Raw genomic sequence first — 20258 nt, forward strand, 5'->3', positions numbered from 1 at the left:
TTTCTGCAGACATTGAGCCTGTCAGGAAAGGTGCTGGGTTCCTATTGACCCATGCCCACATCATCAAAGCATCAACTACACAATAAACTGCCAGGGCAGTTTAGTATCTGATTTTTGAAATGATCATTAATATTTCTTTAAGGTATAGGGAACCACTAATATAAATATACAGTATACATCTGTATATGTTTAAAGGCAGGCAGCTCCCTGAAGCATGTAAGAGGGTCCAAACCAAGAGCAGATCTAGCACTCAACAGTGATGTTATAAAACCAGATTTACACTGTAGGCAAAGGTTCACGTGGCTGCAGCCAAGAGTGTTGTGCCTGCCTTTGCCCTCAGAGGCCCAAGTCAGCTTCCCATGGACAACATCCATGGACAAACCAACACTCATGATCCAACCAGGCTCCAATCCTCTGGGGAGCACCTGAACTTTGTTTCTTGCCACAACCATTTGCAGCCACCCATGTGATTGTCCCCACTACCTTCCAATCCTTGGTCTGTAGCCCCCAACTAGGAATCTTGGTGAGGGCACACCTAGAAAGTGAACGCTGGTGATGTCTCACCTGTGGCGGCAGCGTCGTAAAAAACGCATGATCTTGCGAGCAGCTTGGTCCTGCTTCTTGGTGAGCAAGCTGCTTCTGCAAGGAAGGAAGGAGGAGAACATCAGGGTCCAGGAGATACCAAGGAGGAAGTGGGGAGGGGGAAAGGCCATCTAAGTAAATGGTTGTAGAGCATCTGCTTTCAATGCTGAAGATCTCAAGTTCAATCCCAGACATTTCCAGTTTGCCTGGGAAAGACTCTGTTCTCCTTTCTGGAACCCTGAAGAGCCTCTGCCAGTCAGTGCAAACAGTACTGAGCTATATGGACCAACTGCCTGCCTGTGGTATATAGAGCAGTTTAATGCTCCTACGAGGGAGACTGTCCAAACTGATGTCTGTAAAAACTTTAGTACTTTTACTCATAATAAGGGAGGCTGTCTGACAAAACACTCCATGTATTTTTTTACTGTTTCTTTTTATTTTGTCTGTTTTACTTTCTCTCTCTCTCTCTTCTTTCTTTTTTATTGTCCCTTTTTGTGTGTGTTTTTATTCTTTGTTTTTCCTCCTTTTTTCCTTCTTTGGAGTCGTATGTTTGGAGCCTTTATTAAGGTCCAAAGACTGTATGTGATGGGGTGGTCGATGGTCAGTGGAGGACCCTGGGTGAGAGAGAGTGAAAGGTCGGTTTCTCAGGGTGAGAAGCTGGGAGGAGAAAGGAAAGATCCCAGGTGAGAGCTGGGAGGAGCTGCTGTCCTCTGTGGGTGGTAAAGGCTAACAATTAATTTTAAGTGAGGGCTCTGTATTCTACTTATTCAATTTGTATCTTTTGTAGTTGTAATTTTACTGTATTAGAGAAAATTTTAATATATTTATTTTTAGAAAGACCTATAAAAAACCAAAACACTTTATGAACATGGGCCTTCTTCCTACAAGGCCTTTGGCTAGAATTTTTCAGCCACCTGCTTTGATGCATATTGATTCATTCTGTCCTTCGTGACTGAATGCCACCCTCCTGTTGTACTTACTGATCTTGCAGCCTGCTTGCATTAGAAAGCTCCCACCTATCTGAGCTGCCCTTTTGTCCCTTTGCCCATCAATGCCCCCTGCCTTTCTTAGCCCTTGCAATTGTGAGCTGGCAGGCACTCTTTGGTAACAGATGCAGAATCGTGGCTTCTGAGAGCAATAATGTTTGTTCCTATGCATTTGCTTGATTCATCGTGGGGCGGGCAGAATCTAGGTTTCCTTAGTGCATAATTTATTCTTTTACTCAAGTGCATAAGCATCAACCTCTGCCTTACACCCCCATCCATCCATCCATCCATCCATCCATCCATCCATCCATCCACTCTGTCTGGTATTGGCTGGCAAGTCAATGTGGGTGGGGGAACTGCCCAAGATCAGTGAGTACTAGCCCCTTGCCCTGTCTACCTTCTCCAGCATGCCCACCTCACCTGAGCTTCTGCTGCACGAGAGCAGCCGTCCTGCGACTTTGTCTCCTCTTCCCACATTCCTTGTAGCTGCGGTAGAACTGCTGGATTAGGACAGCAGCTCTCCGGCTCTGCTGGAATTTCTTCTGTTCGTAGTAGCTTCGGAATTTGCTCTGGATGAGGATGGCAGCTTGTATCATCTTTTTATAAAGTGCATACTGCAAGGGGAAGAGAGAGAAAGAGAGAGAGAGAGAGAGACAAAGGCTGAAGCACTCCCAAAGGCAAAAATAACAGTCACTCAGGGGAAAATCCAGAGATGGGCACAGAAGAATTTCACTGCAATAACAGAAAAAGTATCCTCCTGCTTTTACTAAGCAGGGCAGGCACATAATAGGGGAAAAGACTGCACCTATAAATTCCATTCCTTGTTACCCTTAACCCCCCTCCCCTCCACTAGTTCTCCACACAAAGCAGCTCAATCCCTTGAGGATGGGCAGCTGAATATGCAAAAAAGGCTCTGCCCTGAAAATGCAGAATGTATCTCAACGCAAGGTGGATCATCTGTGGCAGGCCTTCCACATCTGTTACTCATCTCTGGATGGTGCACATGTATGTTCCACAAACTGGAAACTGACTGGACTGAGACTTTTAGGAAATATTAATGTTTCCCAATTAAGAGTGATTTCTATGGACAATGACAAAAGTATTTCAATTACTCCTCAGAGTATGGGGGAATTTTTTATTTTTTAAAAAATCTAATCTGCTCTAAGACTTGGTTTCCATTTATTGTGTATGTGTAAGAGACAGAGAAAGCACACAAACCTGCACACTAGGCCAAATACTTCACCAATTTTCAACCGGATAGCGGGCTGTTTCAAACATCATGCTATGCGGTTGGTCATGTTTAACATGAATGGGCAGCATCCAATGCAAGGGTGGACAACATTTCCAGCTCCGTGGGCCAGGCCCCCATTGACCAGCTTTGACAGGTAGGTGAGGACAACCCACATGTCAATCAAATGATGTCATAATGATGTCATATGGGTTATCCCACTTGCACCAGGGAACCCATGTACAAAGTGGTCTGCAAGCCCTGAGCAGCTGATCCAGCAGGCTTTCATTCTCTCACCCAACAGCTGATGCACAGGAGAACTGACGCCTGTTTTCCCTTGGCATTGTACAATTAGGGTTTCCAACCTGCCTGGAGCCAAGAGGAACCATGAGCCTTGGTTTAATATTACGTGCAAACCAGCGCCACACAGAAAAAGTGGGCTCTGTGGCTACTTGACACACAAGGCTTGCCACCATGCTAGACTGGGCCAATGGTTGATCTAGCCCCTACTGTCTGACACATGGGTCACTGAATGGAGAAACTGGGCAAGATGAAGCTGCCACTCCTTGTTTCCTGGCCGCATAAGCTACCTCTTGGGGGTAGAGTGCCTCTAAACCAGCAAAGTGTACAGAACAGTTGGTGTTTGTGACTGAGGAATCTCTCCCCGCTGCTCTACCCTAACCCACCGCCAAATTGTGCTTGAACCTTTCCCCGCAAATTGCCAAATCTGCACTGCTGCCAGATGATGTTCTCTCTCAATTCTCCTAATCAAGGAAGCAAACTGGTACGTTCTCCATATGGGGAGCAGTTTAGGGGGTCACCACACTTGTAGGTGAAGGAAGAAGGTGCTGGGAAAGAGGGGATAGGAGAGGACTCAGGCCCCCATTCTGGCCCATCCTTGGCAAATTCTGCGTGCCTGTGAAATGGTAGGAATGGAAGGCCAGTGTGCCAAACTGGAGGTGGGCTTCCAGGGACCAGACAACTTCCCTGAATTTTCAGCTTTCATTTTAAAATTTAAAAGCACCTAGCCCACTTCAATTATATAAACTTAAAGGAAAATGGGCAGGCTGTTTCTGAGCCAGTTTCTTTCCCTGCCGTCCAGAGCTTTGGCCGTTGAGTGTAAAAACATACAAATGAAAAAGCTAAGGAAATTAAATCAGACTTCATGATTTTAACAACTTTAAATTTAACCTATTTAGCTACTTGTAGAAGTCCTTCCTTGCTTTGAGGTGATTTGCGGTCTCTCCCTCTGGCATGCACCCCAAGTGTAACTCCCTCCCCAGCAAATTCTGTGGTGCCAGGCAAGGCTCTGAAGATGTTCCCCTTTCATAAGGGACAGGTTGCCATTCATAACAAAGCAGGACTGCTGGCATGCATGCTCCACAGCAGGATGCAACCCACGTGTGCTCTAACAAAATGGACAGACCCTCTCCTTGGCTTGCAATGAAAGTGAAAAGCTCATGAGCCCAAATGCTGGGCGTTTTCAGTCATTACCTTCAAGGCTATCCAAGTAAGCTTGGGAGGGGGAGAAACAGAAAATACAAGATTAACGTTCAACGGCCTGCCATGTCAGTCATCATCAGCACAGAGTGAGGGACTCTGCCTCCTTAGGAGACCTGGGTGCCTCCAGAAGAGATTCTCTCAAAGCAAATGGGTGCTGCTGGAGGCCAACAGCCACATTAAGGTTCACCCACAACAGGGAGGGAGGAGGGTGTGCAGTTGCTGCTGCAGCAGCAATTCCATGGGGAGTCCTGCTGTGGGGTGAATGTAAGATGGCTGGGAAAGGGCTCTTTGCTTGGGAGCCTGCAGAGTTGAGCTTTACCAATTTCCTCAGAAAAAGCTCTGCCATTGGTGGTTGAGAACTTAGCCTAAATATGTGGGCCACTGCCAAGCCTCTGAAGGAAGCCATTCCTCAGCTTTTGTTTTTAGAGATTCTCTCTCTTTCCTGCCTTGAAAGTTAAACACCACAGCAATACCCCAACTTTATTGGCTATTGGGGACAGCTGCAGCAACATAACATGGAAATAAACCAGCTCTCGCCCTCTCTCTGTGGTGAATCTCAAGCAAAACCAGTGGTTGACAATGGCTAGGATCCAAAGTGCTGTGCAAACTGAGCAGATATCTTTAGAGTCCTTCTCATAACCTCTGCTGCTCTACATTATGACACCACAGCATGAAGCATGGCAGTTTGGAAACAAAAGCAGGTTGCTGGCGGCTACAGTAAATACAGCTACATACTTGATGTATGCAACACCTAAAAAACTACCAGAATCTCAGGGCTTCAAGGCAAAAAAGGGCCATCAACGTGTGTTCGAAACTGTTCCTGGGCTGTTCAGATGGCAAGCTGGGGTGAAGATTGCTGAACTAAATGGGGTTGGGGACTAGCATGTCAGACAGATGGCTGGGATAGAATATTTCCCCCTGATAGCAGATTTCCTAAAGTCCTTCTTATACATTCCTTTCCACATAAAGAGGGCCCTGTCCTCCCTCACAACCTATCTGGCCCATTAGCTCCCATACCTTGCCACCACCTTGAATCTGTACATTTACTCAAATACAGAAAAAATGCAAGTTAAGCTTCCATGCACATATTTACAGAAGTTTGACTCAACACATTGATCTGGGGGATTACTCTGAGGCTTCAGGTGGAGAGGAAAGGATGAACAGGACTGAGGTCTAACAAGCTTTTTAAAAAAGTGTCATGCTATTGATTCCCACCACAACGTGTGGTCTGAGATGGTGCTGAAACTCTTTGACCATACAATGAGCTGTTGGATCAGAGGGCCTCTCTCTTTGGGGTGCTTAATTTTTTCACAAGAGGTGTGAGGCAAAGGAAGCAGGAGTAACCCAGGCTCCCTCACCTGTGGAGGCTGAAACTTGGGCACACTCCATCTTTGAAACTTCTGAAGTAGCTCTCTGCTGAGTTATAAGAAACAAAGCAGTCCAGGGTGGCTTCTCACACTTGCCTGGTGGTACTAATATAAAGCCATCTGCAGCTCACCTGTTTGTATTTCCGGTAACAACGCTGAATGACAGCAGCGGCCACTTCCTGTTGCTCCCGGAGGGGGCGTCCCTGCAAGGGAAGGGGACAAATGGTAGAGGTAACGGGACTGCAAGCAGGACCTGAGTGCCACAGCATATAAGTGCAACTGCGTCAAGGCTATAGATTGTTCTCTGAATACCTCAGAGAAGCACCCTGCGAGAACTGGAACTCAAAGCATGGAAAGAAGTGTGGCAAAGAACATCAGGCTGCCCAATGCAGAAGCCTCTGGAGCACCACCTGACACAACCATGAAGTGTATTTTCCTGCTCCTGCCAGTGACAGCTCATGTTTTGTAGTGGGGAAACAAACACTACAGGAGAACATAGAGCAAACTGAACCATGTATTTGCAGCATCAGCAGGGGAGGAGGGCACCTCCCTTGAACCTTCCTGGGCCATTTTTGTTGCTGCCCCCTTTAACACATGCAGGGGCAGATTGGACAATCATGTACCAAACACCAGCCCTGGGCTTCCACTTCACTTGCTACTGTGCTCTAAAGTAACTTATTTCTGTCAGCTGGCATCGGAGTGCCACTGATTCCAAAGGGAGGTTTGGAGACTTCCATGCACCCCTGATGCCATTTCCCTGCACCCACCCCTACCAACAGCGACTTCTGCCCTTCACCTTGTATTTCCTGAAAACCGTCTGGACCAGCTTGGCAGCCTCGTAGAGCTCTCTCTGCTCGTGATCGGAGAGGGTCAGCTGCGCAAACTCGTTTTCGACTTTCTCGCTGGTGGAGGCGCTTAGGAATTCTGTCCAGTCTGTTGCCGAAGGGAGGCTGGGCTTCTCAAAAGCCATTTCATTGACTGGTGAGCTTGCAGGGCTCAGGCTGGTGTTGGAAGAAGGGGTCAGGGGTCCAATGTACAGGCTTCTGCAAAAAGAGGCACAGGGGGAAGAGGGTCATAGCTGCACAGACACCAAGACATGCTGGCTGGCTGGAGAAAAAGAACAAATCCAGGATTTGGTTCAGATTAAGGGTGGGGAGGGACAAGTGAGTTGGTCACATTTGAGCCATACAGTGAAAGCACATGGTTTCCCCAAAGAATCATCGGACTGTAGTTTACCTCCTTACACAGCTATGATTCCCAGCACCGTTAAACTACACTTCACCCTCTCTGAGGCAGGGGCTAAGGCTTGGTGACCCAGAATGCACCAACCCTTGTTGAAACAGCATGAAAACATGCTGCATGCTTACTATTTAGCATTCCAGTGATATTTATCTCACAGTACTTGAGGGTTAAGGGTTGAAACTTTGTTGTAACTAGTTAACTTGCTCCACACCCAGCGAACCTGAATGGAACCTGTCTCAGGGATGTTCTGAATCTTTACTGGCTTGACTCAGAAAAACAAAGTGGATTAATTTTAGCTGCTGTAACCCAAAATTCAGAAATGAACTAAAGCATCTAACAGCTGGGCACTGGGTAGGAGATCCCCCCCCCATATGGCAGCACCAGCAGCAACAAGGAGCCCCCCTTTTGCCTGGTGGGTTTTCAATTTCGCAAGGTGAGGGCCAGAAAAGTCAATATGGGCCAGCGGGCATCACAAGCTTGATCAGTCCTGGTAATACAAGGCCACAGACCTTATTTGAGCAGCACTTGGTAAATGGTCGACATCCGCGAGGTAACTGGCCAGCCAGCTCATTGAAGTGCTAATGGTGGCGCTCTCCGTCCTCTCGGCTGGTGGCGCCTCCATTGGCACAAAGTTTTCCCGCTTGATCCTCTCTGGGGTCGCTTCGATGATGTGCTCTGCCAGAGTCATCATGGTCACCTGTGAAGTGAGAAGGAAAGCTTTTCAGGGGCATGTGGGTGGAGGCAAGGCGAGAACAGCACTTCCCACCATCTCCCTTCCTGTTGGGTCCCAGAACCTGCTCCTGTCAGACCGAGGAGGAACGCTGTACATAAAATGCTTTTGCTTGGGTTTTGAAGGTAAAAAGTATTCTGCAATTGGCAAAGGTCAAGGCCTTGTCCCATTAAACGACGTTGCAAGCCTGTTTAGCAGTAGCTGGTGATGACAAGAGAATCTTATTATGCTTGGTTCAGGTAAATTCATTCTGATTGGTCTGTGTGGCTGACAGCAGACTCTGATTGGCTGGAGATTCTCATCAGTTGGGAGTTAAACGTCAGTTGGGCCCCATTTGCCCTCTACATTTAAACCATTTTAAACTGTCATGGCTTCACTCAAAGCATCATGGGAACTGCAGCTTGCGAAGGCTGCAGAGAGTTGTCAGAAGACCTATTCCCCTCACAGGGCTATAATTCCCAGAATGGTTTAAGAGTCAGTCCCTCTTCCCAGGAAAACTCTGGGAATTGAAGCTCTGTGAAAGAGGGGGAAAGGGGTGTTCTAATAAGTCTCTGCACTTTTATCAAACTTAACTGTTCTTGGGATTCTTTGGGGGAAGAAGCCATGCCTGTTTAAAGTCACATTTTGGTGCTTTAAATGTATCATGCAGGTTGGGTCTTAAGAAAGAGTCCGTAGAATTTTGACAGTTGAGGGAAAAGGAGATCAATAAGAGGTGTGTGAAGAAAAGACAAGAGAAAGAAAGCTGAGGCATAAATACTATTGCCCAGTGTGTTATTAATACTCATTTGATGACAATGAAGGGAAGGAAGTTAGCTTGAGAGGCTGCCCTGTGTCAAGGTCTTCCTCTCACAAGCGGGTTTTTGAAGTTGACCAAACAGTCCAAACAGCCAGGAGTATAGTTTTCCCCCAGGAGCTGGAGTGGGTGGTGGGCAAATTTGTATGTGGTGGATGTTTAAGGAATTTGGGTTGAGGTGAAAGAGGCTGGGGTCAGCAACAGCAGCACTTTGTGAGTCTTCAGAAAGTGTCAGCAAGCACCTTTTAGACCCCTTTGCAAATATCCATATTTCTCTCAGGCACACAGCATTCCCCTTAAGAAGCCAGACATCTTAGTCAGGAGTTCATCCTGTCTCTAGTGTAAATGTCCACCTCACCCCTAAGCTGGCTATATCAGCTGTTGAAAGCTGTTGAACAGCTGTTGAAAGCTGTTCTGAGTGTGTTGGTAGAAGTGGGAAATAAAAGCAGCACAGCTACCTAAACCTTTGTTTATTATACCACCAAGGCTGAGGGAATTGGGTTCCGTGATAGTCAGCCGTAAAAGCAGAGCCTCCCAGTCCCTCAGAATAGCAAGGAGGGCTGACATAGAATATTTTAAATGGTCAGGGAATATCGCCTGACCCACCTTGGCCTTTTTTGCTCTACTGAGGGCCACATGCAGTGGACAGACCCCTTGCCCTCTTTTACACTCACATACATGCTAATAGACACCAATTCTTTCCTCCTATCCTTATTTATTTCAGGTGTTTCTATTCCAGGCCAGGTTCAAGGTTCTTCTGCTGATATACAACACCTTGAGCAGCTTGGGCCCAGGGTACCTTGAGGACTGTTTGAACCTTCATATATCCCAGCCTGATCACTGAGATTATCCAGGTGAGCACTGCTAGTTGCTCCCCCATGTTACAGAAGCCCAATGGGCCTCAACCAAAAATTGGGAGTTTAAGTGCCCCAGGTTCCATGCTGTGGAATACTCTTCCAGTAGAGATTTGGCAACGACATTCTCACTTCCACCTTTTTCATGACTTTTTAAAAAAATGTTTAAACCACCTCTTGCATAGCTAGTCATTTTAATGATTGTTTTGTTTGCAGTGCTTTTGATATTGGATGGTTCACTCCCCTGGTGTGTGTTTTATGAAGGCTCACCTGCAGGTCATCCATGTGATGCAAGCAGTCCTCACTTTCTGTGCCGTCTCGGAAGGAGAGGAGCTCTGCGTCAGCCACCTCCCGCTCCGCCATCATCAGCACGCTCATCTGCTCCCGCGGATGGAGCCGCTGGGCCCCTGAGTCCTTCCCCAGCGCCAGCCCCTTGGGGCTGCCTGCCACCTGCATCGCAGGCACGCCAATATACGCCTCCTTTGGGCTCCACTTGGCCCCTGCCTGTGTGCCGGAGCCGTGGTAGCCAGCCACTTCGGAGACAAGCTCCCGCGCATAGTCCCGCACCCCATGCCTGGGGCTGATTGTCTCTGGGAGGGATTGCTTAGCACTGGAGCTTGGCTTCCGGGCACTCGGCTGCTCCAGGCTCAGGGCGGTGGAAAGAAGCTTCTCCTGCCGAGCAGAGAAGTAGTCGGGGTTCAGTTTGTGTTTTTTGGGCGCGGGGTACTCCTTCTGGCTCTCGCTGCTGTAGTAACTGGAGGGCTCGGACCGGGGCCGCCTCAGCTCTGGAACCAAACAGAAGACAAGTGAGGATTCAGCCATGCAAGTGTGCATGTGCATGCACTGCTCCCATGAAATGTGCCCTGCGTTCACTCTGCCAAAGGAACAATGAGGCTCTGGAGCCCTGGCAAGCAAGTGTCCAAGCTGGGGAACAGCAGAGCACCTCTGCACCAGCTCTGTATGGAGACGCACGCAGGCCCTCTCCTTATGACAGAGGGGGCAGGCACCGTAGTTTCCCCACATATGTGAATAGCATCCCGGTGTTAAAGGACACATTTGGTGGACACTGTTGAGAGGGAGCAGAGCTGGTCTCTAAACTGGCCTCATCCTGAGTCTGTTTCTAGATCATAACAGGAAGGCAAGGGTCTAGTTGTGATAAACCAAGAGGACTCAATCACCTGCACTGGAGAACAGAACTTGTTAAGCTGGGGTACATAGAGGGGCTTGTGCCTGTGTTCTGCTGTTGCACTGCCCCTTCCCTCCTCAGTACCAGATGTCAGGTGTAAAGTAACCATAGCTTCCCATTCCATATAAACCAGGAAACCATGGTTGCCAGGGCTGGCCCAAACCAGGTTCTGAAACCACAGTAGAAGTTTGTCTCAAAATCTGGTGTGCCCCCACCCTAGTAACCAGCATTTCCCGGTTTGGACAATAAGGAAATAATGGTTAACCCCTGAAGTCTTCATGGTGTGCAGCAAGAGCAGAAGAAAGAAGTAGATGGAGCCAGCAGGTAGAAGCTTTGTGCATAGCTCAGCTTATTGAGCCAGGATACTGACGTCCAAAGTTAGCCACTGTGTGATCGTCCTAAGTTTCTGGGAAACAAATGAAGGAGGAGGAGAATGGGCCAAACCTTTTCTCCAAGGAATGTGATGGAGGCCTTTCAAACAAAAACAACAACAACATCCTACCTGTATTGGAATTGGAAACCACGGTGACTCCCTTCTGGGGCTCCTGAGAGGCCACCATCTCACTGTGCCACTGGGCGATCCAGTTCTCACTGCTGGGTTCCTCATGCGAAGGACAGGGGATCCGGGGGGTTTGCCTGAGTTGGGCTTGCTCCTCCCGCTGCAGGTGCTCGAGGCACTCGGCCAGCTTCACGTGGCCCCGAGAACGAGCAATAGCCAAGGGGAGCCTCCCGAGGGAGTCGGGGATGGAGATAGCGCGGCGGTCCCACTTGTAAAGGACAACAGCTGCATCCATGTGGCCCAGCGCGCATGCCCACATCTGGAAGAAAAAAGAAGTTGGGTGGGCAAGGAAGAAAAGGAGAGGGGACTGTGGCAGAGTACAGGACCCACTCAAAGAACCATCTGTTTGTAGGCTTGTCAAGTCTTGGTGTGTGCACTCCAGGATATGACAGCTCCATTGTTTCACATTCAAGTCTCTTGGAGTTGGACACAGCTGGCAAGCCTACTCCATCACATATGCTCAGGGAAAGGGAGTGGCATGTTAAGGATGCAAAACTTGTGCAATGATCCCAGTGGGAAACTCATGCCACCCTCTCCCTGGTTACCACAAGCTGCAAAGAAAAGTGACTTTGAGCACCTCGTGGGCAGGCCGTGGCTACTTACCAGCGGTGTGCAGGAGAAATGATCCACGTTCAAGGGGTCCACTTCCAGCTCTAGGTCGATGCTGTCAGCATGCTTGGTACTGGGGGCCCAAGAAGGAGAGTAGTCATTTGGGGCTGCTTACTCAGGTGAGGGGGGAATCTTTGCCCCCCCCAATGTGGGTGGCAGCTCGACTGTGGTGCTTTTTTTTTTATTAAGTTACTTGCAAAAAAAATTGTACTTTTGAGTTACATATTGAAGAGGGGGAAATAATAAACTAAACATCCTCCCTAGCACCCCCCTTTTACCCCACCTAAAGACATAGTTTAGATCTAAATAATAACAGTAAAGTTTGTATAAGCACTGGAGTGGAGAGAGTCCGAAGGTTGCTGATGTCAATATAAAGAAAAATCTTTTTTTTACAGAAAGTGCCATTTCCCAAATTACACTGTACCATTTTAATACATTTAAACACTTTGCTTCTTTCCAGTTTCTGGCTAGCAATGTTCTTGCTGCCATTTACTAAGTCTTAGTTCGTCTCTGCTGAATACACCTAAAAATGTTATTTCCAGTGGTTTCTTTCTTCTTCTTTTTTACAGGTTTTCCCAGTATTTTTGTTACTTCTACAAATATTTCATCCCAGAACTAGGCAACTTCAGCACTTTACCACCACATGTGTATGAAGGAACCATGAACTGGACTTCCCCTGCAGCACGCAGCTGAGTAGGATTTTAGTGCTTTTTTAAAAAAAGGCATTAAATGCCATTTTTGTATTATTTTCAAATAATTTTATTTTAGTCTTGAATTTGTTTTGCAAAAGGGGTAGTCAACTAGTCACTTGGGGGCTTCAACAGCCCTTAAGGGGTTCCTACCAAGTCCCCAGGACAGCTCTGAACCCCAGGAGCTGCCTCCTCCTATGTAAGTGGCATAGCCAAGTGCCCACCCCCAGAACCTGCCCCTGCACCCCCCGGGTTCTTACCGCCATTTAAGGAGAGTCTGGATGAGGGTCGCATAGCCCTGGGCTGCTGCCAGGTGCAGGAGGGTCATCCCCCGGAAGGTCTTGGAGTGGATGAGGTGCTTGGATTTGGCCCAGCAGGCCCTGCTCATCATCTTCTCACACACAACCACCACACGGCTCTCAAAGCAGTTCCCCAAGGTGGCTGCCCCTGAGATGCACTGCAAGGGAGAGATGCACTGGGCTCAGGGGCTAGCTCTCAGGAGAGCAAACCAAGCAGTGTGGGCAGAGAGGGAGCAGAGTCTAAGGCTTCTTAATGGATTTTGCTATGAACAAATGATAGCTTGAAGGGGGGGAAGAGTCTGTCCTCAAACAGCTGGGGCTTGTTGCTCTGTGCTATGAATGGGTTATGTCCCTCAAACATGGGAAAACACAAGGAAGTGCAAGTCTGAGCTTGTGAGAAAGGACCAGGCTGCCAGCTAGGACACTCCCTGTGCTTGTCTTCAGGACCATTTCAGCCTTCCCCAAGAATACAGCTGGGAAGGGCCCAGGGAGCTAATGCGGAAGATACTCTGGTTGTTGTTGTTGTTTTTAAACTGCCTATGCATTATTTTCCCTCTTCAGAATGAGCAACCAATTACACTAACTACAATATTAGTGGCTCTCATTTCTAAGCCTTTTAGCTTCTTTAATTTCCACATAGTAGCACATATCTCTCCTTACTCGTTGTCTTCAAGGGGCAATTGATAAACTGAAAAAGGTCCATAGCTCAGTGCTGAAGCAGCTGCTTTGCATGCAGAAGGTCCCTGGTTCAATCCTCAATGGCATCTCCAGGAAGAAACCCTCCCTGAAACTGTGGAGAGCCACCAACAGTCAAAACCGAGCTAAATGAAGCAATGGTCTGCTTTTTGCACCCAAAATGGACTGTGAATTTTCATGATCAACACTGAACATAGAAGATAAATAGGAAGCTGCCTTTCATTGAGTCTGACCATTGGTTCATCTAGCTCAGTACTGTCGACACTGACTGGCAGCAACTCTCCAGGGTTTCAAGCAGGAGACATTTCCAGCCCCACCTTGGAGATATCATAGGAGATTGAGCCTAGAACCTTCAGCATGCAAAGGATGGGCTCTACCACTGACCTACGGTGGGTGGTCCAGCATCATGGAGCACAAAGCCTCTACCTTAAATGTTCCCCTCCTCCCAGTCGGTACTGGTGGTTTTTTGTTTTGCACCATCAGCAGCCACTTCAAAGTCAAGAGGAAGGAGGAAACCTCTCTAGAGTGGCACAAAAGTCTGAAGAGACTGCAAAAGTCTCTTGAATGTAAAGTACTCCTGTGGGGCACCCAGGAACACAGCCAGGGGGCTCAGCATGTACCTGTGCTTGGCTACCTCCATTGCCGCTGCCGTTGCCCCCACCACCACCTACGCCTTGCTTGTGCTGCTGCTGCTGGGACCCAGTCATTTCGGCCATCCTCCGCTCCATCTGCTCAAGTCGCTCCAGGATAGACATCCTGAACTGGTTCTCTGCGGCAACACAGGAGAGAAACAAGGAGAAAGAGAGTGAATCAGAGGGCTACTCCCATTCATGACATGGGGAGCAAAAGCAAAAGGCAAATCATTGACAAAAGGGTCCCAAGTCTTGAGAAGTCTGTAACCACAAGGATGCATGTGGAGGAATCTGGGGGAATCAATGTGCTAGCAATTCTTCTTCTGCTCTTCTGCATCACACTGTCCTGCTTCTGAGTGCTTTCTTGGGTTTTCTCAACCACCCAAAACAGAATCAGCTTCTGTATTTAAACATTCTCAAAAAGAAAGCAATGCATGCCCAGGGTCTTTGGCACCTTCCAATGGATAGACCCAACAACAGCTAGCAGGCATGTAGGCTAAATGAGCCCTCCAAGTCACAGGCGTTTATCTTTGGATACCAAGGCACTGAGGATGGCCAGCTTGCATCCTTCCAAAAGCCTTAGTGAAACAGTGAGGAACCTCAGGCCTGGGGGACTTATGCAGCCCTCTTGGTGCATCTGGCACCAAGAGGACCACATAAGTCTCTGCACAAGCCACACCCACCACCGACCCTACTCTGCACTCTCAGGATGCTTCTGCCCTTGAAATGTCACAATGCATCTTGCTTGCCCAGATTTCATGTAGAAATCGTTCAGTCAACCATGTTACTTTTGAGTCACTGACCCTGCTTCTCTCTCAGGTGGGGGAATAGTGACGGAATTATATTTAGGGTACCAATGCCTTTGGAAGACTGACAATCAAATGCAGAATGCAGCTGCTGGATTGGTGGGTGAAGCAGCCCCAAGGGGCCAAGCATCACCAATCCTGAAAGCGCTGCCCTAAACAGCCGGGACCCAGGTAACCCCCCCCTTCAAATATCAACTATCTCAAGCCCTACAATTGGTGCTGCCACTTCTGGTAGTTGTTCAACTGGCACTGACTAGCGACAGGGTCCCTTTGGTGGTGGTTCGCCATCTGTGGTCCTCCCTGGTGAGATGCCTCTGTCTCTCTCAAAACTAACATTTAGGAGGAGTTTAAAAAACATTTCTATTTGATAACTGAGAAATTCTGATTCCACAAAGCTTGACATTATTAGCTGTTCTTTTCAGATGTCCTTAATTGCTTTAAATGTTTTATCTTATTTTAAACTACACTGTTGTTTGTCTCCCTGGGATCTTGGTGGTGCTGGGGGACAGAAATATGACAAGCAAATAAATATAACCTAGTTGGCCATTCCCCTACCCCAGATTCTTCCAGGCATCACCCACATGTTTGAGGGCCTAATATCTGCAGCCTGGAGGGGAAGGACTTTGCTGTACAGCATAACTATAGAATGACAGAGCTGCAGGACATCTAGCCCAACCTTGTGCAAGGCAGAGATCTGCAACTACAGCACCCATGACAGCACCCTAACAGTATAGATAGAGCCCATCACCCCCAGAGGCTGCCTTGCTTCCACAGTGGAACACCTTGTACCATGAGGGGCATTCCTCCTTCCCATTTGCACCTTTGGCCTCTGGGCCTGCCCTCTGGAGCAAGGGAGAGAATCCACGTACTCTACTTTAGGTGATGGTCATCAAGTGATGAACCTGCCTGGGGGAAAACCAGCTCTCCCATGCCCCAGGATAAATCCAGCTGGGGACTGAGATCCCTGACACTGTCAGATTTCGACGGGGGGGGGGGGACACTCCCTCTCTTGGGATTTCGCTCCACTTCCAGGGTGGCAAATCAAGGCAGGCAGTTCCACAGGCCACCTCTTCCGGCTGAGTAGCCTATTTTGGGGGAGCACAGTTTGCAAAAATCACCCGCCCGCCATCTAGCTGTATACTAATCACACTATTGTCTAAAAATCGGCCCCGAGGGTCAACCAGTTCAAGGAGGCCTGGCACTTCCTTGGAGCGGGGGACGGGGCAGGCTTCACCACTTTCTTGCTCCAAACGCTTTCTCTCCCCGTCCCCCGCATTTCAAAACAAGTTTTCTTACATTTCGGACGCCCCGAGGGAGAGGTCGCCGCCGCTGCTGGCAGTGGGCGATCAGGAGCCTGCTCCCGAAGTAGGGGATAGCGAGGAACTTCCGTGGGGGGCGGGGGAGAAGAGGGCGCGTTCCTTCCCCACGTGCAGCTGGGAACTTTCCCCGCTCCTCGTCCGCGCCTGGCGCTCCCCCGGAGTCCGCTCCCACCTTCCGCGCTGGCCCCGCGGTGGCGCAAAAAAAGTGGGCAGGGCGGGAGCGAGGCGCACTTACCTGCCAGCCAGCTCGCCCGCCCGCCCGTGGGTCCCTTCGGACGCAGCCCGAGCGAGCGAGCGGCCGGCCAGCCCGCCGGGCTCTTTGGGCAGCCCTCCTTTTCCTTCCCCGCCTCTGCGCGGCCAATCCGCAGCGCGGAAAGTGACATCAGCCCCCGCTGCCGCCGGGGAGCGCCCGCTCGCCACACGCGCGCCGGAGCCAATGAGGAGCCGTCGGGGCAGCGCAACAGGTGCCCGGCCCGGGACGCCCCGCGCCGCCGCCGCCCACCTCGCCCGCGGAGCCCAGCCCAGCCCTGCCTTGCCTGCGCCGTCCGTCGCGGCCCCGCCATGCCCGGCCGGAGCGCACGAGAAGGAGGAGAAGGAGGATGCGCTCGCCCCGGAGAGCGAGCGACCTGGCCAGTCCCGCTCGCTCTTGCCGCCGCTCTGCGCCCGCAATGCAGCCGCCGGGGAGGGGGCGCTCCGCATTATGACAAAGCGCGGCTGGAGCCGCCTCTGCGCGGCAACGCCGCCCCCCTCCTGCCGGGCTGAGCCGCCCGCCTCGCCCCTTCGCCGGCCCTGGCTGGCTGTCGGCCGTCGCCCTCCAAGCTGCAAGTCGCTATGCCTTGCGCCGTCCTCCTCCCTTCTCCTCCGCGGGCTGAAAAGTGCCCCCCCCCACGGCTTGCCTTCGGGTTGCTCCTGCCGTCCCTGGATTCGGCCTCCCTGCTTCCCCCACTCCCCCCCCCATCCCTGCGGGTGGGCTTTGGCGGGAGTCTCCTCCAACTCTTGTGCCGGGGCACCCGTGAAGCAAAGGGTCTGCGGCAAGGACGCATGGCTAAACTGGGGTGGGATCGACGTTGGGACGGCCTTCCCTTGGGCAGGTCCCCTTCAGCGTCCGGAGCAGAGCCGGCAAGGCAATCCCCCCCCCTTTCCTAGATCAGATATACCTTCCTCTCCTCCCACCCCAAAATCACACGGGAGCCATTATTCCCTGCCTCCCCCTCCCGAATGCCGGTGCCCCGCTCAGCCAAGCCAAGCCTGAGAAATGACTTTGGGCATTCCTGCATTTCAGGGTGTGACACGCTCCCCATTTGGAAGGCTGCCTCAGGAGATGGGCTCTCCTTGGCTGGAGGTGGAACGGTCACCAGCTAAGGAGGCTGCTGTTGCAACTCCTGCACTGAGCCAGGCATCACGTGTCCCCAAGGTCCCTCCCAAGTCTATAATACAACTTGTCTACATCATTCTTAAGAGTGTGGCACTCATACCTGGACACAGTCCTCCAGACCAGGTTGGACTACTGATGAATAAATTAGAACTATTACTTCCCAGGACTTGGAAACTATGAGCCTATTCATGTTGCCTAAAATTATTTGCCTTTTTTTTCTTTTTTTGCAGCCATATCACAGTGCTGGCTCATGTTCAGGTTGTAGCTGATTACAATTCTGAGATCCTTTTTGCATGTATTGTTGCCAAGGCAGGTCCCCCCCAAATGACAACAACAACAAAACCTCAGGGTGCACCTCACTAAATATAGAACTTTGCATTTGTTGCTGTAATTTTTTTTTATTAGTTTTGGCCCAGTTTCCTGTTCTCTCAAGGTCTGCGGTGATAGTAGTTCTCCCTCACAGTTTCGCATCATCTGCAAATGCTCAATGTGTCTTTGAGCAACCCTCACGCTTGCAAGGATAGTGGCCTAGCTCTTGCTAAGGCATTGCAACTATGCCTTATCAGATTGCATGATTAAATGTACCTGAGGGATCCTTTGATTAACTGATCCTTCCCCAACAAAAAGAAATGTCTGCAGAAGGAGGTCAGAGGCCTTCTTCTCCCCAACAGTTTTCCACATGGAGGGTTTGTTGTTTTGGCATGCAGGGACATTTAGTCATTGTGGCTCCCCCATGAAATGTCTGGAGTGATGCAGCCCACAGACAGCTCAGAGCCCCAAAGCAGAGCTGCTTTGCAGGAGCTGCACCTCCTCCAAGGTGTCTCTCTCCCCGGGCAGGTATTCCTCACTGCTAGTCGGGTTTCCTGGATTTGCTGGAAGTGTTTGAAAAGAAAGCTCCCTGGACTGTCTTTTACGTGCCTTGCTGTTTGGCAGACTTTTATGGCTTTGATTCTTGTTGCATTTGAATGGTAATCATTTCCTACCCCACCACCAACCCTGTGCAAACAGAGCCAATAAAATTTGATTAGATGAAATCAGAATGGTGCCCTATCGTCTCCTGTTGGAGAAAAGGGATCTCTGTAGCACCCTCCATCTCTCCCACTCACATCTTTTAGCTTGTTGAGCCTCAGTTCCTCCAGGAAACCTGAGCAGTGCATTTTCATTATCCCCCATTTCACCCTGTAAGCTACAGAAAATCCAGGTTGCCTGAGTCAGCTGGAGGTAGAACTCTTTGAAGAGTCACCTGGGAACAATCTGGGTCAGCTTCCCCACCTCCAAGGAAATTAATAGACTGAGCCTCTGGCAGAGCATGGCTTTTTCCACAAAGGAACAGGTAGCAGGAGGAGCAGAGCCCCTGCCATCCTCCCATTCATTTGCACAGCCTTCCCCAAGCTGGTGCCTTCTAAATGTTTGAGCTGCAACCTTACCTTCCTCACATTCGCTAACCATTGGTCATGCTGGCTGTTGGGGTCACTCTGAGTTGGAGGCCAGCATCAGTAATCTGGAGGGCACAAAGCTTTGGAAGGCTGGTGGATGTGGTGGCCCAGGAGAGGCACTGTTTTTGAAATCATGGAATCATGGAATTGTAGAGTTGGAAGGGACCACTCGGATCATCTAGTGCAACCCTCCTGCAATGCAGGAATCTTTTGCCCAACGTGGGGCTTGAACCCACAACCCTGAGATTAACAGTCTCATGTTCTACCAACTGAGCTATCCTAGAACTTGTGGCATCCCTGTTACTGAAAGAGCACATCTGGGGCTGCAGAGTTCTGAAGCACCCCAGAAACACTTGTGATTGCCCTTGCAGTCACTTCTGGTTCTATATACATCATTCTTAGATTCTGGGCTTAGATTCTGGAAGGAGATTTATCACTCGGGAGTGCTCCAGAGTCACAAGGGCTGAGACCTGCTGGTGGATGGGCTGGTTAAGGTATCTTTTACAAGACAAAACTGAAGGCAACAGCTCTACTTGCAAGGAAGGGATTCACCAGTGATCAAGCCTGACACTTTCTCCATCTTCAGGAGATTGGAGCCCCCACTGCACAGTCTGACCTCCTGCCCCCAAGACCACCCACCACTCTGGAAGCTATGTTTGCATTTCTCACCATCCAGGGACAGCCAGTCGTGCTGAGAGGAAGGCAAGGGTGGCAGTGCCCGTGCTTTGTACTCAAAGACCACCGAGTTGGAGATGATCTGGTTGTTGAAGGCCACTTGCAGAGTGACGAGCCCCGTGTCATGAGCTGAAAGGCAAAGGGAGATGGTGGCTTTTAAGAAAGTGATCCCAACACACGGAAGCTTTCACTGGGCACCTGCAAAGCACACCTTTCTCATTGTGTTGGGGACTGTGGTGACTCCCTCTCCTCCCCACCACCTGCCCTTTCTGGAAGCAGAGGCTGGCTCTCTGTCTGCTGCAAGGTGGTACGGTAAAGGTAAAGTACCCCTGGACAGTTAAGTCCAGTGAAACTTGACTATGGGATGCGGCACTCATCTCGCATCAGGCCGAGGGAGTCTTTTCGGGTCATGTGGCCAGCATGACTATTTAAACATCAAACTGGACAATAGGACAACTTAAACAATGCAATAAAACTGGGACGGCAGCAGCAGATGGGGAAAGAAATCTATATGAAAAGCAACAGATCAGAAGACAGCTCTACCGACACGACAGTCAAATTGAACCACCATGCTCAGAGGCCGTGTACCTACAAATAACAGATGCTGGAAATGAATGGTGGGGAGGGCTTCCGTACTCCTCCCCAACTCATAGGTTTCCAGGAACCTGGCATGCTGCGGTTGGAAGCCAAAG

At 49.8% G+C, this 20258-nt stretch overlaps 1 protein-coding gene and 1 long non-coding RNA gene across 11 annotated transcripts in view; one reads left to right on the forward strand and one right to left on the reverse strand.

Moving 5' to 3' along the window:
- Positions 1-20258, reverse strand: part of LOC310850687 (calmodulin-binding transcription activator 1-like) — a 683171-nt gene that overhangs the window by 11195 nt on the left and 651718 nt on the right. For 3 of the 10 annotated variants that reach the window (XM_083752369.1, XM_083752372.1, XM_083752373.1), the window contains exons 10-21: positions 19561-19695; positions 13944-14092; positions 12589-12785; positions 11634-11712; positions 10974-11289; positions 9556-10070; positions 7418-7605; positions 6463-6709; positions 5798-5869; positions 4291-4311; positions 1989-2182; positions 565-639 (exon numbers count right to left, since the gene is read on the reverse strand). In XM_083752369.1, the coding sequence (XP_083608495.1) occupies positions 565-639; positions 1989-2182; positions 4291-4311; positions 5798-5869; positions 6463-6709; positions 7418-7605; positions 9556-10070; positions 10974-11289; positions 11634-11712; positions 12589-12785; positions 13944-14092; positions 19561-19695 (2188 nt within the window). Of the gene's footprint in view, positions 1-564; positions 640-1061; positions 1240-1988; positions 2183-4290; positions 4312-5797; positions 5870-6462; positions 6710-7417; positions 7606-9555; positions 10071-10973; positions 11290-11633; positions 11713-12588; positions 12786-13943; positions 14093-16057; positions 16204-16315; positions 16423-16611; positions 16764-19560; positions 19696-20258 lie in introns of those variants that run through there. The other 7 variants (XM_083752376.1, XM_083752370.1, XM_083752377.1 and 4 more) reach the window with 7 other exon arrangements.
- LOC310850891 lies at positions 7965-12396 on the forward strand. The gene is made up of 3 exons (XR_014567443.1): positions 7965-8404; positions 9156-9285; positions 12209-12396. It is a non-coding gene; the product is annotated as an uncharacterized lncRNA (long non-coding RNA).

Source organism: Podarcis gaigeae, assembly GCF_964106915.1.
Source record: "Podarcis gaigeae genome assembly, chromosome: 8".
NCBI lineage: Eukaryota > Metazoa > Chordata > Lepidosauria > Squamata > Lacertidae > Podarcis > Podarcis gaigeae.